The sequence below is a fragment of the Dicentrarchus labrax genome, unplaced genomic scaffold, assembly GCF_905237075.1.
Source record: "Dicentrarchus labrax unplaced genomic scaffold, dlabrax2021, whole genome shotgun sequence".
NCBI lineage: Eukaryota > Metazoa > Chordata > Actinopteri > Moronidae > Dicentrarchus > Dicentrarchus labrax.
This window is the reverse complement of record NW_026136714.1, coordinates 15,989,924-16,007,916: the sequence shown is the minus strand read 5'-3', so window position 1 is coordinate 16,007,916 and position 17,993 is coordinate 15,989,924. Positions and strand designations below refer to the sequence as shown.

Below are 17,993 nucleotides of genomic sequence, written 5' to 3'. Positions count from 1 at the left end.
GTCCAGTTGGCTTGAAACAGAGAGAAATTACATGTTCAAGCCCTGTTGACATATACTGTATATAGGAATACATATCATGTGTGAATATCTGGGGCACATGTCTGGGACACATGTTGCTAGGACCACGTGTTGCTGTGTCAGCCTGTCGATCACTGTACATATCCTACTATGTACTCTGGCTTGAACCACCACTGTACTTTGGCTCTGTCCACAAGTGGAACATATCAGAGAAAAAGATAGAAGTTAGGAATTTCCGGTATTATATGCTGATCCATTTTAGTCCATAACTTTGAAACAAAGAGTTAATCCCAACCTAAATTTAACAGTAAGAGTAAGAAAATTGTTTGTTCTAGTATATCTCTGGTTTATGACTCTCCACCAACCAGTTAGAAGATCATTCTTTGTAACTTTTCCCATTTAAAAAGTGAGAAACACCTAATTGTTGGTGCATAATAAAGAAAAAAGGACACAGAAGTCAGAAGTTAGGATCTTCTGAAGCAGGGTTGACTTAAAGGTCCAGTGTGTAACATTTAGGAGGATCAGTTGGCAGAAATGGAATATAATATTCATAGGTATGTTTTCATTAGTGTATCAATGCATTCCCGTTACCGTAGAGTAAGCTGTTTTTATCTGCAGAAGGAGGGGCTCCTCTTCTAATGAACTGCCATGTTTCTACAGTAGCAAAACAAACCAAACACTGGGCCTTTTGTGTTTTTTGTTTGAGTTTCACAGTCACCATAGTTTCTCCTACACGCTTGGAAGGCAGTATTCATTTGGTTGCAATCTGTAACTTCACCATTAGATGGCAATAAATCCTAAACAAGGACAGTTGTTCCTTGAAGATTTGTCTGGTCATACTTTTAGTGCAACAGTGGACCCTGCTGGACTGAATAAAAATAATTTAAAAAAAAATAAAATTCAGACTGGATGGCACATGACTAACAACCTGTCCAGGGTGTATCCCACCACTCTTCCCAGTGTCAGCTGGGATCAGCTCCAGCCCTCAGCCCTGTAAAGGGTAAACAGGTATAGCTAACGGATGAATGAACGGATGGATGGCACATACTGAAGCTATCAACTTCAAGAGCGACCGTATCTCAAATGTGCCCCTTCCGACATTCCTATAAATACCCTCCTAACCTTCTCCTCCTCTTTCGCTCTTGTATTCTTTGCCCTTTCTTATCACAAGGTTTTAAGGAAAGGTCTTGTGCCTAAATGTTAATATACAACAGCGAGATCAGTTACAGGGCTGTATTTATTTTTTGTTGAAAAACATGATATGCACATACAATAATATCATCAATATGAACATCTTATATTTACACAGAAAAATTAAATAGTATACAATTAAATATAGAGACATAAAGGTACATATCTAATTCTATATTTCCAATTTAGACTAGCAGAACATTGGGTGATATTACAGCCATTTCTTTGGAGTGACACTTGAGATCTGTTAGTAGACCAGCTACTATGTATATATATATATATATATATATATATATATATATATATATATAATATCATATATACATTTTGTCCTGAGATTTGAACCATTCTTATTTACTATTTACTCATTTACATATATATATAGATAATGCCTATATAAAGTCTATAGATATAGAGCACACCTCTGATCTTCAAATACTGCTTCAGCTTTCAGGTTAATACTCTGGGACCCAATAATTACACATTGGTTATCTAATGTCACCAAAAATAAAGTAAGACAAAGAACAAATACAACCCAATTTCACGCCATGACTCTCAATAAAGTGATGACACAACATAATCATATCAAAATCTACAGAAAACTTAAGTCAAGTTTAATTACCTGAGAAAAAGTTGTTGCTTCGGACCATCAAGTCTCTCCGAAAGTCTTTCTTAATTTGAAGGCAACTTGAATACATCTCTGAGAACAACTGCTACATGTAAAAGAAAAAAATGGGGGAAAAAGCCTAAACCCTTGATAAAACAAACATCCAGCATCTGGATCAGCATCTGCATTAAAATAAGTAGATGATAGTGCCCATGATTCTTTGGCAAACATATTTGGGTTCTGTACAGGATAAATTGTAAGATAAATTGTGCTTGTGAAATCAAGTGACTCATAAACACTGAGTTATGGCCATTTCAATTCACCATGTTGTTGTGCCACCTATCAGCAAAATGCTATAATGTTTTGTAGGACTGCACAGAATTAATCTATGTAATCTAAATCTGGTTTATGGAAAAATTTTACTATATGAAGCTCATACAGATATACTGTGTAATGTACCTGAGTTTGTGAAGATACAATAAATTGGTAGAAGTGGTGCGTAAATATTTAATGGAAAATCTCTACTGGTACTAACACATGTAGGAAAAAGGAGTCATGGGAAGTACCGTGGACCCCATGATTCAGAAGACATGAGCCAAGACAAAGTGCTAAATGGCCACATGGTGGCAGCATTAGATTCACACTTGCACCTAATTTCACAAATACCTTTGAAATATCCTGCTAATGAAAAGACAGACAGAAATGCAAACAAAATGGACCAAAAGCATAACCTTCTTGTTGGAGATAACAAAAGCAAGTGGAGAAATGATGCACACAGATCCCATTTTAACAGTCATCATACATGGGAATAAAATCTATTTTGGGTCTTAAGTGTTTTAGTGGCTCAGAGAATGTGCTGTATACTCTATGACGTTTTAGCTGTAAGCCTGGTGCCATCTCTGCAGCTATAATCTCCTCTGTGCCGACGACACATTCATTACAACAATAAAAATAAAAGCACACAATAAAAAAAGAATCTTTAAAACGTTATAAACTCCAGTACCAGCTCACCCAAGTCCATGAGGCAGTCCAATAATCAAGACTGTCCATAACCTCAACAAAGGCACAGTACGATGGTCCTGGCTTATTGTTGTGACTGTGTTTGTGGTTGAACCATATCTATGTGAGGCGGTGGGGTGATGGGACACGCAGGAGCATTATATTCTGTGTAAGCAGGGGGAAGATCCTCAGGCTTAATTCCCAGCTGAAACACACAGAAAGAAACATAAAGTTTTAATTCAAATACCAGACAGGCAAAATAAAAATGGGACATAATCAGTTGTATCCATCATTGAGAGGTTCACCTCATTATAGGAAGGTGGGGGCCCACAGTAGGCATCAGTGCTATATCGTGGGGGTGACTGGAGCTCCTGGCTGTAGCGAGGCACCCTGAGGTGTTCTTCAACGTCCTGCTGTGATATGTTTCTAGGGAAGGGGATGAAATATATCGAAGGAGGGCGCCCGTCCTGTTCACTGCGTCTCCACACCTCCCTCTCTATCTGCTCCTCCCTTATGCGGCTGCACGCCCTGCAGAAGGTCGTGCAGAACATGATGGAGAGGCCAAAGCCCAGGATGCCCAGGAAGATCCTTGAAGAGGAAGAGAAGGATGAGGAGGAGATGGGTGAGAGGAGGATGAGGAAGATGGAAACAAAACAGAAGAAGATAGAGAGTGTGAAATGGCAATGAAAGAAGAGGAAATGGGGAATTGGAGGACTGAGAGGAAAGAGGTGTAACTGACTTATGGCATAAGTAATGTCTCTATTTATTGTCTCTAAATGACATGAACAAAAATAATGGATAATATGCATAGCCTATATAACACATACAATATGGAACGTGGCCTTATTTGGTGTAAAGGCAATGCTTTATGGTCATTTTCATATTTTGTTACTTTCATCAATAGTGCAAGCTCAGATTGTGGTAAAGGGCAGTGCTACCACTTTAATACTTTTCTGTTTTAATAAGGTCAGAAGAAAAAAAATATATATATATATTTGAAGTATACAGTACATCCAGCTGTTAGGTCTCTGGGATCACCTAATGAGGAAGTAAATGCCCACAAAAAGGAAGGGTTAAATTAATTACCAAAGATAGAATAAATCCATCTTACTCTAGAATGGGAAGGTATGACATTAGAGCGTGTGTGGATAAACTCTTGATGGACCAAAATGGACGTGGAGTCAGACACTGTAGTAGGAACCTGAAGGGGAAAAAGCAAAATATTACATAGGGATTTCTCCATCAATTATGTGCATTATTCATCTATAAAATGTATCTTTGAGTAGCTGCTTAAAGGTCCAGGATCTATTGGCAGAAATGGAATATAATACCCATAGGTATGTTTTCATTAGTGTATAATATATAATATATAATAATCACTTGAAAATAAGAAACGTTCTGTTTTTGTGACCTTATTATGAGACATTTTTATCTACAGAGGGAGTGGGTATTCTTCTACGTAGGCCAACATGTTGAATCGTTATGCTTCTACAGTTGGCCAGAGTGGACAAACCCTGACTCTTTCGGAATTTCACAAGTTTGGTGGCCACATAGTTTCTCCTACGCGCTTGCAAGGCAAGTTGGTTGTAATGTTCAAAGCTAGATGCCACTGAATCTTACACACTGGTTTATAAACTGGTGATTTTCCACATTTATTTTCTCTTCCTGGATCAACAGGCAAATATACTTTGAACTTAAGACCCATAAATGTTTTTTCCAAGACACCGTGATCGAAGAATATTTTATTGCCCATTTCTACTTGTAGGCAGGGAGATAACAGAACTTGGAGAAGCACGCCTCTTACAGGGAAAACAGTTTGTCCTGCAGTAACTTCATATGGTTTACAATCATTCAGTCTAACCGCACTGCTTGGTGTTATGAGATTATTACGGAAAGATCCTCCTATCAGGTGATCAACAGGAATATGGAGGTAATTGTGTGTAAGGAGGTCAGAAGCATCACTATCAAATCCTAAAAAAGTCAAAGTGTGGTCTGAATTTAATTTAGCATAAAACTCTATACAGGATTTTCAAAGAACAACAATAAAGTATTTTTCAGATAAACTGGGTTGAGAGGGTGCAAAAAGGGCACTAGCGCGCACAAAGTTATGATGCATTTATGGCGAAACAGCATGGTCAGGGATAGGATTATCACCCTATAGGGCACTTTAGCAGCATTATTTCAAACATGTCAATCTGTGGCATATAGTGCCTTAATGCTGTCACACTCTGTTAGTCAACGTATTATAGCACACAGAGTAAAACCATTGAATCACAAGTAAATCACTGCTCATGTCATTTATATTAAAGGGGGATTGATCAGCTTCAGATTAACACCCTCAAAAAGTGTTCCAGCTCTTATGAGTCCCTTCATGAGTCCGGCACTCACACTAAATTAAAGTAGTTTTGCCTCAGGTACTACTAACCTACAATGGAACCAAGTTACTGTTAACCAGTTGTAAGTGCCAGTACACTGTGGCTTAGTTTCCTTGTTATCACAGGTTTTGATCAGTTTGATCAAGTTGTATTAATATTTATTAACGTCAGCTATAGATCAAAATTGAACTTTGGCCTTTTACCGCCAGCACTCTTAGTGTGGATGAAGTCCTCAACGTGATATTTAATCTGTACTCACAGAACACTATATTTTGAAGTGGTCTAACATTTCCACTTTTTATATGCCAAATTGATTATTACACAAGCCGCAAACAAAAGACCACAAAAATCACATGAGAGGAAGGTGAGGTCAAAATTCACCGCACATGATCAGTGAGCACATTGGAACAGGGGCCAGGTCTGTAAATGATGACTAAACAAACAAACATCTCCTAATATGTTTCATTGGAGAAACTTCATAATAAGATTCAAAAATAAGTAAGCAGTAAGTTTCATAAACAGGAGACAAAAACAGAAAGACCAACTTCAGGCTCTTACCTCCAGTCCAGGAACGGCTCTCCTCAGGTAGCTGACCGCGAGGGAGGAATCACTGGAGCAGAGTGCAGTTTCTATTGTGGGTGTGCTGATGAGGGGGCGGTGTGTGTGTGTGTGTGTGTGTGTGTGTGTGTGTGTGTGTGTGTGTGTGTATGTGTGTACATGCGCATAAGTGAATACAAAGCCCAGCATCTATATCAGCCCTTGAAACACCTTAGTATTATTTGTTAGGTTCACAGTATGTTTAAGCTTCTGTTTAGCTTATACACACAAGTGTTATGTGTATGAATATATGTTCACATATATGAATGTATGTGTGGGTTTTATCAGTTGGATGATGGTGTTTTATTAGTTTGTGCTAAAGGTTCATCAGAAGAATTTATGGCAGCTTTAGACAATTTAAAGTAACAGCTACCTTTCTCCACAAGGCCTCAGCTGAGAGGTATATTACCTTAGAAAGAAAAAAAAAGAGCTGCAGGAATAAGCTTTTACATAGAGATTGACCAGAAAGAATAAAATCAAGGGCAATCATGATCTGCAGGAGAGAAGGGAGACAAGCCCGTTTCCCAAGTATAGAGCACCTTTATTGAGGATCCTCAATGTTTACATGAGCATAGAGTCAATACTGGTACTCGGGAGTCTAAGCGACAGGTGAAGACATAGCTTTTATCTCAGACAGCTAAAGCACTTTGTCCTTCCTCCTAAAAACCCAGAATTCAAGCCCTATGTGAGATTGGTTGAGTGCTCATGCCAACTCCTGGGCAAAAAACCTTGACACACTTAGCTTAATCTGGATTTTCTTTGACTGAATTAAAGCATTTTTCCATTCTTTAATTCAGTAGTTTTACACAGGGGCTCTAACACTATAGATGAGTTGGGACAAAAGACTGAGACAGAGACGAAAAAGAATAGTCAGAATTGAGATATTGTGAGTTTTAGTTCCTGGTGTGAGTCAACCCCACCCCCCGCTGACATCACTATGACATCATCAGAGGTCATTTTCAGACTTGAGAAATGGCCTCCAGAGCACCGGAGTACACTGTGCAACTGTAGTCACAGGACCAATAGTACTCCCCTTGACAAGTGAAGTGATTGTAATGCCTAAAAATGGGTTTCCCCTTAGACAAATACTCGGCCACCTGCTCAAGTTTGGTTTCATACTGTGTGAGTGTGTGTGTGTGTGTTTGTGTGACTGAACAGAAACACAGGTGAACCGAATGATTGTAGACCCCACAAAGCAGGGAATGTAATCTTTATTGCTACAAAGTGTATGACCTGCTGATCAGAGGGGAGAAAGGTACAAAGGTTTCATCCCCCTAGGGCTTCACAAGGATTACCAATATTAGCAGAATACAAATAAGAGAATAGAACACAATAATAGAAATACAAATGGGAATCACGTCAAATTAACTTTATTGGTCCAATATTTAATTCAACACAATATTCTCCTTAGAAAATTACAGAATTACTATGAATCCTGTCCTACAGAAGAGGGATTTTACAGTAGCATAAAACACTGCTGTGTTGAATAAGATGAACATGTTTTTGTAACAACACACTCCTAATAGTGCACTTTCTAAGTTCTTTCACATTCTTCTATATGAGAATTTCAGTAAAGTTAAAAATGCTACCAAGAAGGACCAGTGGTGTCAGAATTTATATTCATGTTCCCAATATTGGAAAAGCAAGCTAGCAAAAGCTGCAAAAATGGTGTCCCATCTAAACTCACAGCAGTGTGATCTTTAAATTAAACATATTTAGATCAATTATGGTTTAACAATCCAAAATTCAAGTCCATTAGGTGCATTTTTTTTCTTTTTGTTTTCATGAAGGAGTGATCTGGTACTCGCTGCACTGATAATGCAGCAAGAATGAACATTTACTTCATAAAAATCACACAGGAAACACTGCACTTATCTTTGAACATCTAAAACTTTCAGGTAAAAACTCACACACCCCCACTTCACCCAAGACAACACACACAGACAGCTCTGAGCACAAATGTCCGGTGAGGAAGAACCCTTTTTTCATAGGGATGTTACCTCCTAAAACCTCGACCCTATGGGGGTTCTTTAAGGAAATCTATAATTACTTAGATCTCTTTGAACCTGAGAAACACCCCCAGTGGACAGTCTTCAGGCTGTAGTTTACAGAGGGGGCACAAAGTCATTGTTTTGCAAGTCATAAGTACCACGTTAGTTGACACATAAGTCCCAAGTCAGCTCAGTCAAGTCTGAGGTGATTAATAATATGCATGATGACACAAGATCCATCCATTTGTTTGTTTTGTCTTTCCAATCTACATTTTGGGAGGCTAGATCGGGAGTCATTGGTGTTAAAAATCAAAGTTGAATTGCAAGGCTGTTTGAATTTTGTCCTCAAGTGTAAACTCATTCAAATTTGGATTCATAATCTGACTCCAAGTTTTGTGACTTGCATCCACACCTCTTGTAGTTTATTCCTTTACCGACATGACTGTCCAATCTAGACTTTTTTTATTTTTATTTTTATTTACCCTGGAGCTATAAGTCTTCATGCACGTCTCTGCGGCTGCGTTTGTCCAGCCAGCCCTGCAGCAAAGGAAGGTTGGTGTCCATCCAGCGGATGTTATCCTCGATGGTCTCGTAGGCCTGCCTGATACACCTCATCTCTGAGCCCGTCTCCTCGGTCAGGGAGCCAAAGAAGCTTCTCACCTGAGTACAGAGAAGGTGGACTTTAAAACAATCTTTGACCAGACATCTATTAAACATTCTAACATAGGGCAGAAAAGTTTGTGTAGTCAAACTGTAATCACAATCCTAGTTTCTACTGTTACTAAATGACAGCACACACTTTCTATAGAGAGACATAAGTAATGGAAGCCCTAAGTGTGGTCCATGATGGACACACAGCCTTGCTTACCTCAATCAACATCTCCCTGGTAGAATACTGGCTGGTTACCCCAGTCACCATGTATGATATGGTGTGAGAGCCCAAGTCAAATCTGTGGCATCGAAGCAAACAGAGACACAATTAAAAGTTTAGTTTTGTTAACACTGCGTAGAAAAAACAAACATTGTCTACAGAGATATTGAAAAAAAATCTATCTTCCTGACTCTGCTGTGTTTTCAATCAATTCTAAAGGAATCCAGTTTGAGTCTTTCTTTGTACATGACAAGCTAGTAAAACACCCAACTGTCAGCAAAAATACAGAAATTTCAATGCATGTGAAGTAACTACAGGACCTATCTGACACCAAACTGCAGTGAAGCTTGATTTAAGAAGTATTTGAAGAACAAAAAGCATTCTTGGCTCACACATAGTTGCAAAATTCTTGTAAAAATTGTAGTATAAAGTATAATCTATGCATGAGGGGGCTGACTGACTTCTTGATCAGGGTGTGCCAGTTTGCTCGGAAGAAGTCCCAGGCCAGTTTGTAGCCACGGGGGTTCCTGCTGACAGAGACAATCACATCCGGGAGGTCCTGAGTCTTCATCACCTCACCGTGGAGGCTCTGCTCCATCATCCTGCAGACAGAAATAACAGTACAAGGAAAAACATAGCAAAATAGAGGGTAAAACTAAAGGGAAAAAAATAATGATTAAAGGCCAGAAAAATGATGTACCCACCACTTCAGCTTGTCCTGCAGTGGGGTGACCGCCATTGCACTCTTCAGTCGGCTCTTCACAGACATTTGCAGAGAGCTGCGGTACTTCTCAAACAGGAAGTCCCACCCCTCTGGAGTTCGAGCTCCGATCACAAACACAGCCATGGTGACGTCAACAGGGAGGCTGAAAACAGAAGACTTTTAGTTCAGTAACAACTATCTGGAAACTTTTCTTCATCTGTGCTCATAAATATTTAAATTTTAAAGCGCTGACTACAGGCCGAATTTGTGAGGAAGACTCGTGAGCGAATATCTAAAGGAGTCTGTTTGTGGGCTCCTTTAGGACCGTGACCCCTGACCTCATGTTGCCGTCGGATTCCCTCCACTTGTTAAAGAGCTGGGTGGCTTTGGTCACACAGGGAGGGTAGTTCCTGACACAGCCGAACAGCAACAGGTAGCTCCTCAGCACTCGCTCAGACACTGATCCAGAGTCAGTCCACTCCTGCCGATCAATCAGCCCTCGGAACAGATCCACAATGTAGCCCTGAAAAACAGTCAGTGTATAAATCTGGGCTGAAAGAGGTTGTCAATTATACTGAACAGGGGTCAGGGCTTTTTATGCCTTTAAGTGAGAGAGAGAGAGAGAGAGAGAGAGAGAGAGAGAGAGAGAGATCTGTTAACTTGGTGGGCAACTGTCATTAAATCATCAATTCAATTATTTAAAAAATATGATGAAAATAATTACATCTCTCTTTAAACACTTCATATTAAAAAATAAACTATCATCACAAAATAAAATAACTAAAATAATAAAGTATAAAGTGAACTTTGTATTCAGGGTCTGTGTCTGAGTTTTGAATTGCAAGAAGCAGAGGAGCAGCAATCTACTTATACAATATGTGCACAGTCCATTGTTTTTCAAGCTTTTTCACTACTTATGCAAGGAACCATGACTCAGTGTGTATACTCTTCTCTCTGCACAGAAGCACTAGCAGTTCTTTGTGGTGCTTTTGGCCTCTAGTAGCATTATGGAGCAGTTTTTTCTTGAGTGGGTACCCGTTTGTTTCTCTCATGCATACACACATGGGTGATATGATACACATTCAGCTGACTGATTGATCCACAAGTGGGCCAGGAAATGTAACAATGCACCGGCAAAGGAAGGGGATAAGATGACTGCAAGCTAGTAAACATGGATGCAACAATACAGGATTAAAAATACCTAAAAGAACTGTATTGTATTGTAAGTAACAACTATTAACCATCAACTACCTTGCTCTAAGTGGATGTTTAAATTGCTAGTTTGGGTTTATCACATTCATAGACGAAGCTTGAGTATCCCAAAATCCTTTAAAGCGGCGAGATAACATGAACCTCCCTTTAGAGTTCAAGCCATTTCAACAAAAACAAGACCAACTGGTACGCTTATGTTTATTGATATAAATGGAATATTGACTTTTTTTGTGACGTGCCACAAATGCTGACTTCACTAACCTTCATCTGGTTCTCCAGAGCAGCCATGTCCCTCTTCTCCATCAGTTTATAGAGAGGTACGAGCTCTCCGAAGCCCTGCGTCACAGCCATGATCTCAGTCTCTCTGGACAGGTACAGAGACAGCTCCAGAGCCGTGTCCAGCCTCACCTTTCCTACACTGCAACACACACGACAGGCTTCGGATTAACACCAGGCTGCCAGGTTTTGTCCCTTTTGACAATCAGTCGAAGTGACGCAGGACAAACAGCAAGTTTAACTATTATCCGATCTTTAAACAGACCTGACCAGCTGGAAGACGTTTTGGATGAGGCTGGCGCGGTCGTTGCTGGTCAGGGCTGTGTGGTTGTGTTGCAGCAGTTTGATAATCGAGTTCCAGCCCTCGCCTGCGTAGTGGACCATGTAGTATCCGCTCATGTCCACGTTGAACTTCACCCAGTCCACCTTCTCCGGCAGGTACAGGACGTCTGCATGGAGGTGTAAAGACAAACTTTGACAATAAGGGGACTTGTAGAATAAAAATGTTATGTTCAATATGTGGATAAAGAATGTCAATATAGCAATCTGATGGTCCACCTGATCACACTGACCAACACACTCACCAGTCTTTGTCTTCAGCAGGAAGCGGTGGATGGTGTTTGAGGCACTGGTCATGTAGGTCAGTGGGATCTGCCACAGGAATCTATCAGCACACAATTATAATCATAATCAATCATAATTAAAAGAATACAAAAAAAAAAACTATTTAAGAAATAAAATATACACTAATATATACTTAAACAATATATCTAGCAAGTGAAGATGACACCATGACTTTAAATTATACTTAAAATGCAAGAGGAGGGACATCTGTAATGACTGACATCGCACACTTGTGTTATCTGCCATGACACTCTTAATCCGACATTTTACCCTTCAGTGAGGGAGGGGTCGTCTGTCTTCAAGTAACGCTCCTGACTGAGCCTGACCTCGCGACCTCTGACTTCCACAGTGACCAGAGGGAAGCCCTCCTGCAGTGTCCAGGTGTCCATGATGGCTCTGACATCCAGCTCATCACCAGAGAACCATTTCTGCACAGGCACACACGTGACACAATTAGATACACAATCAATGATGTGACATTATAAACAGTGAGAGTGCAGCATTGTGCCATGGACACCAGAGTACTATCAAAACATGTGGGAAATTCAGAAATATTGAATTTGTGTAGTAAGTAGCAAAATATCATGTATGTCAAATGGAAAGAAAGAAACAGAAAACGAGATTTGTTTGTGGTTTGTTGAACTTCAACAAAGCCTGAAAACATACAGAGGCTCCAGACTGGATGCTTTGCTTGGAGCAGAACTCTTTGTGTTTGATTCGGCCCTCATCCAGATCGTCTGAGTTGCAGATCTGATAGGGAGGCACACAAAGTGTTAGCAGATACTCATAACAGTGCAAACGATGTATTTGCAACTGCACTACTGATACTTCAGGGTTACATGAGCTGGAAAAAAGGCCAATATGTCCCCCAAAAATGTTTTACATCTTAAAATAACTGGGCCATATTCACTGCTGCGATGAGATTAAGTGAGAATGCTAGACCTGGCATCAGCCAGATGTAAACCATCATGCAGAGGTATCCTGGCTTACTTACATGACTTGTCTTATTAAACTGAATGATTAAAGCCAACGACCTCAAGTGACCACCTCACAAAAATGGATATTAAAATTTAAGCAGCGTAACAGCAATAAAACAATCACTGTGTAAATACAGGCTTTCAACAGTGAATCAGTTCACTCACATTAGTCAGGCTCTCCCATAGGTGGCTGTTGACAGTGTTTTGGTAGCTGTAGCGCTTGAGGTATCGGATGATGCCAATCTCAAAGGCTTCAGGAGTCAGGAAGTCCCGCAGCATATTCAGAATACATGCTCCCTAAAATAAACACAGGCATGCTGACAATTAACAATCCAAATACTTTCTGTTGTGTTAAACACTTTTACCAGTACTTTCACCTTTATGTTAATGTTCTGTTTCCACTGCACATTTAGGAATAACTCATTTATGCAAATTACTAGTCATGGTAATTACTCGCTCTTCTGATAAATCTACTTTAACTCCTACCTAGTACCCTAACAATTGTCTGTGTGGTTCCAATTATCAAGTGCATCAACACCAAATGATTGGTCCTCTGACAGAATGAGACAGACCTTGTCATATGATACGTCGTCAAACATCTCCTGGATCTGTGTGGGGTTTTCCACGTGGGTAGAGACTGGGTGAGAGGAGCTGAGGGAGTCTACCTCCATGGCCTCAAAACATTTACCCAAGAAGAAGTCATCCTGGGAGAAAGAAAGCGTGTTTATTGAAGCACACCCAGTGCAATGTCAACATAATCTACAAATACTGTAGTTTAAGGTCATTTTTATGTGCCATTTGGTTATTCAGCTAATGTACAGTACTTCATTTTTTTTTATCACACTGTACCATTGGTATCTTTCATGTTATGCCTGTAAATGCTTTCTGAATTTACCTTAGAGAGACAGAAATAGAGAGAGTATAAATAACAAAAGATATGCTGTAGTGTGCGGACTATAAGATACAAGTCAGTCCCCGGTGCTCAGCTCTCACCACTTGCAGCTCTGGGTAGGTGATGTCGAGGGAAATATACTCCATAAACTTGGCAAAACCCTCATTGAGCCACAGGTCGTTCCACCATTCCATCGTCACCAGGTTCCCAAACCACTGGACGGAAGAAGAGAATTTCAAATATAAATGCCAGCTTCACTTTTCTCGTACAGAATGACAAACTGTTACACCAACTAGTTATTTTCGTTTTTCAAAACAGATGCAGGCCGTCTACCTGGTGTGCGAGCTCGTGGGCGATGACCTTGACGAGACCCAGTTTGTCTGAAGCGGAGGACTTGTTAGGGTCGAAGAGGAGGCCCGTCTCTCTGTAGGTGGTCAGCCCCCAGTTCTCCATCGCTCCTGACTGGAAGTCAGGAATAGCAGCCAGGTCTGCAGGGAAACACATAAATACAATTAAATATAGTACCTTAATGTCACCTGCTGCTCAAACTGTATTTTCAACTCTGCTGAAACATGTACTAATATACATTTTTAAATTATTTTAAATGTATTATTATTTCCTATTATTTTATCATATTTATTGCTGTTTTCATGCCTTTAGAGACATTGCTGGTTCCCTCTGAACCTTTTTAATGCTCATTTTCTTCCTAAAGCTTTTCTGTTCATTCAGGAGTGGACAAATGTTTTACCCAGTCAGGGCACGGAGCACTGGCACTGTTAAATTCACATGTACATATCTATATATAGTCAAAGTGACCTCACATCAAGCAGAGCGACATGAGATAAGATGTGATCCTGGATGTCTGCACAAAGGACAGACATTCACCAACCAAAGCACACAAACAAACACAGAACTATGACTTTGACACCGTTTTCAATGGTTAACAGAGTTAGCTGATCTTTATATGCTGACTCTATCCAATGACACTTCTGGCATATGGCATTTGCCAAGTCTTTTCCTAAATTGATTCAAAATATGTCCACTATAACATAAAACTACTTCAGTTCTTTGTAAGTCAAAACAGTATTTTTTAAATAAAATACATACTACTGCCACTGGCTTAATAACATGGTAATAACATGTACTTCCACTGACCCTGTTTGGGAAGCGGGTAAGGAATATCAAAATAGTCATCGTAGAAGTCCAACAGCTTGACAGCAGCATCCAGTGCGAAGGCTGTCTGGTCGATCTTCTCAGGTACAGCGTAGACTGAAATCTGATGGGAATCACAGTAAAGAACAAACTCCTCAGTATTAATGTTGCAGAAAGTTTTATCAACGGATGCATCGTTGTTACATGACAATTTCAAATGTATAATGTAGATTTTCTGCCAAGGAAGCTCTACGTGAGAGCTAAACGACGGCATGGCCAGCGTCTGTTGTCCTCCTCACCTTGACACCGTGCTGGGTGGTCTTGCTCACAGACAGGAAGTCAGACACAATGTAGGCCACCAGGTAAGTGCTCATTTTTACAGTGGTGTCGAAGTGATCCTCAAGCAAATCGCCGGGCAACTCCACGGTTTTTAACTGAGAAACACAGGGGTGTAGTGACAGAAACGGAGATGGTCAACTGGTCAGTTACAGATAGAGTACGGTGAATTAGTACCTCTTCAACGAAGTAAAGTGATATTTCTGCATGGACATGTACCTTAGGCATGTTGGATATGGATATGTGGCGTGGCTCTCGTATAATCCGTATGGTGAAGTTGGCTTTGAAGGCAGGCTCATCAAAACACGGGAAGGCTCCACGAGCAAAGGTGGCTTCAAACTGCGTAGATGCCAAAACCCTAATAAAAGTAAATAAATAATAGTAAAATAGAATTTAGATTAGATGTTTCCCATCAACCCAGTTGCAATCAACACAACAACAGTATCCTGAAATATCCAATAAATAGCAGTTTGACAAGAAAGTCAGTCATATCACTTTTGGTCTTACGTTTACATTTATATCTCAAATAAATGCGAGACTGATTCAGTGATGTTAAAATGATACGCTCAAAAAACAGAGGAAAAGAAGTTAATCGCGCTCTTACCGGACCTCCCCATTCTTGGTGCGGTAGCTGCTCTTGTAGAAACCGTGGAAGCTGTCAGACAAGTTGGCAGCGAACTCCAGCTGAACCTCATACCTCCTACCTTTGGTGAGCACCGAGTCTGACAGCAGGGCGAGCTGGTGGAAAGGAGGATACTCCAAAACCCGGAGAGGCCTCACACCTTCGGGTGCGAGGAGCAGCACATTGGATACCTGCATCTGCTTTGCGTGCAGGACGACCATGCTGGTGTCTTCATGCACGTCCAGCAGGATGCGAGCGACGCCGGTGAAGTCGAGGGTGGTCAGGTTGGGGTGGATGGTCAGGTCGTAGTGGAGGGGGTAGACGGTTTTAGGAAGTCTCATGCGGTCCCAGGGGAACGGCTGGCCGTTGGTGGCGATGGGGACATCCTTGGCTTGGCCTTGATTTGGTAGCTGCGCTGCTGATGAGGGACGAACGGGGACGAAGAGCAGCAGCAGCAGGAGAGGAGCTGCTAACATGGTGTCAATGAAAGCAGGAAGTGTTCTCACCTGTAATACAAATACAGGATTATGTTCAGAAACAGCTTTATTATACATTTCCTACATTTTTAAATGATAAATCTTACTTCCTAGGGACCTGGGGACACAGCTCATACTCAGAGAACAACCAGGACTGACTTTGTTGTCCATTCAGATAACATTTAGCATCACATTTCTTCAGATGGGTGTCACATTTTTAACTTTCTCATTTCATAAACTCAGAGACAGCTGCATAGTTAGTGAAACAACTGCAAACACCCAGTAAATGAGACAATGAGAGCGCACAAAGAGGACAGGTGAGCTGGAAGTGCAACACTTTCGATTTCATAAAAATGTCCATTCATTAATGCTCACGAATCCCTATCGAGAAAAACTCCAGTTTCACCAAAGCTGAAGCTGCTGTATCGTCTATTATCTTACACTCTCAACATGAGTCAGCTGTGTACGAGTTATACAACAAAATATAATGTCCAGCTCACCGTGTCGTCTTCTGCACGCAGGTTTCGCACCAATAATTCAAGAGTGAAAGTGAAACAGACCAAGGTGGAGTTGCATGCTGGGAGAAACCAGAGGAAACGTCCCCTGCTGCGTAAGATGGCATTTAGTGCATCACCAAAACTTCCAGGACGTCTTTTAATGCCTGCGGTTTATACACACAGACCGGGAGGTATGAGTTATAAAGACATGCGAAACGTTTTCAAGACCATTAAATGTTGCAAAGTAACAACTGTATCAGTCCACGGTTGTGAAAAGAGTGAGAGCGACAGTGTATTAAGGTAGGAAATAGAGGGAAACATGCACTGTGAACAGGAAGTTCCGTGTTGTTATTGTCTGCAATGATATATCTCACCACTAGAGTGCGCTGTTGCTTTAAATTAACGGTCATTTCTGCTTCTGCTGGTGATGATAGTCGTCCCTTAGATGTTAATGCATTTTACTGAACCAGCTGAAATGAATTTGATTCAGTTGAATTTTACTGAACTAGCATGATTTATTGCAAAATGTGTAAACCTGACCTCAGTGAGCATCAGCAAAACATGCACACAGTCAATGATTCATACTGACGTCTCTAAATCCAAAGCATATTTACTGATTGGTTTAATAAATCAGGTATAAAAATACAATGAAACATACATTTAAACATATATTTTCAAAAAATCCCCCTGGCTTTAAAAGGACAATTTCTCCAAACCAAAGCCAAGTGCTATGCTGTGGTAATTCACATATACACAGTAATCACATTTATATGGTTCCTCCTATCATCACAAGGTTTTAAAAAAAAATACATTTAAATAAATGGACAGCTGCAGAGGAATGTCTGTTCAAAGGTCAACAGTATAAAGAACATAGAAAATAAAGTTTGAACACACTAACATTCATGTAGTCAATTAAAAAGTTGGAAGTACTGATTTCTTTTTCACTTCTGCTGTAACATTTAAATTCATTATAAAATGAACTGTCTTGGAAATTCACCATTTTGCTTCATTTATTTATTTCTCAAGTAAAAAAAACAACAACAACTGAACTGCACATTTGTTTTGTTCTCAAAATAAAGAAAGACATGGAAAAGGTCCCAAGAGACAAAAAGTGACAGAAAAAGTGGGAAATTGTTTCCTTGTTCAGTTCACGAAAGTCACACCTGCAGTCCATGTTAAAGTTAATTTTTCACAGGACTATCATTGCACAGGTTGCATATTGAACCAGAAGGAGGAAATCATCCGCCACCCTAATAAAGATGTGCTCATGTTGCATTAGCATACAGAATGAAAGACATGTACTAATAAGCTCACAAGATTTGCGTGCAAGTTTAATAAAATAGGCAAAGACAAGGAGGTCTTAGTTAGGTTCCTCAATTGGATTTATGTGTTTTTATTGTTATATTTAAGTCAATAAACTGGCTAACTTATTAACTATTAATGCAATGAAGACTATAATATAGAATGAAGGATTGTAAAGTTTGATGTTCCCACTCCATCATTTCAAACTCGCTTCATCTTGGACCGATAAAACAACTACTCATTCAGCTGTTCAAAGTGTTTGCAGCTGAAAAGAC

At 40.1% G+C, this 17,993-nt stretch overlaps 2 protein-coding genes across 3 annotated transcripts; both read right to left on the bottom strand.

Annotated features, from left to right (window-relative positions):
- Positions 1-1,237: 1,237 nt before the first annotated feature.
- On the bottom strand, positions 1,238-5,907 carry si:dkey-283b1.6 (uncharacterized). Of its 2 annotated transcripts, none has more exons than XM_051423409.1 (4): positions 5,749-5,907; positions 3,902-4,016; positions 3,121-3,403; positions 1,238-3,020 (listed from the first exon to the last, which is right to left on the bottom strand). In XM_051423409.1, the coding sequence occupies exons 2-4, from the start codon at positions 3,919-3,921 to the stop codon at positions 2,901-2,903; spliced, it is 423 nt and encodes a 140-aa protein (XP_051279369.1). In that variant the 5' UTR covers positions 3,922-4,016; positions 5,749-5,907; the 3' UTR covers positions 1,238-2,900. The 2 variants fall into 2 exon arrangements, with proteins under 2 accessions (XP_051279369.1, XP_051279368.1); XM_051423408.1 differs by having other exon boundaries at positions 3,927-4,016; positions 5,749-5,902.
- Positions 5,908-7,141: 1,234 nt separating this feature from the next.
- erap1b (endoplasmic reticulum aminopeptidase 1b) lies at positions 7,142-16,700 on the bottom strand. Its single transcript, XM_051422910.1, has 19 exons — positions 16,420-16,700; positions 15,426-15,949; positions 15,041-15,179; positions 14,785-14,919; positions 14,489-14,609; positions 13,667-13,821; positions 13,435-13,548; positions 13,014-13,145; positions 12,607-12,738; positions 12,131-12,214; positions 11,735-11,892; positions 11,425-11,504; positions 11,106-11,289; positions 10,826-10,982; positions 9,691-9,875; positions 9,354-9,515; positions 9,111-9,251; positions 8,647-8,728; positions 7,142-8,438 (listed from the first exon to the last, which is right to left on the bottom strand). Exons 2-19 carry the CDS (start codon positions 15,917-15,919, stop codon positions 8,268-8,270), a joined length of 2,826 nt encoding a protein of 941 aa, XP_051278870.1. The 5' UTR covers positions 15,920-15,949; positions 16,420-16,700; the 3' UTR covers positions 7,142-8,267.
- Between the last annotated feature and the right edge of the window lie 1,293 nt (positions 16,701-17,993).

What these genes read in the sequence shown, in the direction of transcription:
- si:dkey-283b1.6 (XM_051423408.1), bottom strand. Translation starts at nt 3,949, where the DNA reads ATGTCATACCTTCCCATTCTAGA. An exon ending in TCATACCTTCCCATTCTAGA is followed by an intron (nt 3,404 to 3,926) that starts GTAAGATGGATT and finishes TTCCTCTTCAAG; the next exon opens with GATCTTCCTGGGCATCCTGG. An exon ending in CCCCACCTTCCTATAATGAG is followed by an intron (nt 3,021 to 3,120) that starts GTGAACCTCTCA and finishes TGTGTGTTTCAG; the next exon opens with CTGGGAATTAAGCCTGAGGA.
- erap1b (XM_051422910.1), bottom strand. Translation starts at nt 15,919, where the DNA reads ATGTTAGCAGCTCCTCTCCTGCTGCTGCTGCTCTTCGTCCCCGTTCGT. An exon ending in CCCACGAGCTCGCACACCAG is followed by an intron (nt 13,549 to 13,666) that starts GTAGACGGCCTG and finishes TCTTCCGTCCAG; the next exon opens with TGGTTTGGGAACCTGGTGAC. An exon ending in AACGTCTTCCAGCTGGTCAG is followed by an intron (nt 10,983 to 11,105) that starts GTCTGTTTAAAG and finishes TGTGTGTTGCAG; the next exon opens with TGTAGGAAAGGTGAGGCTGG.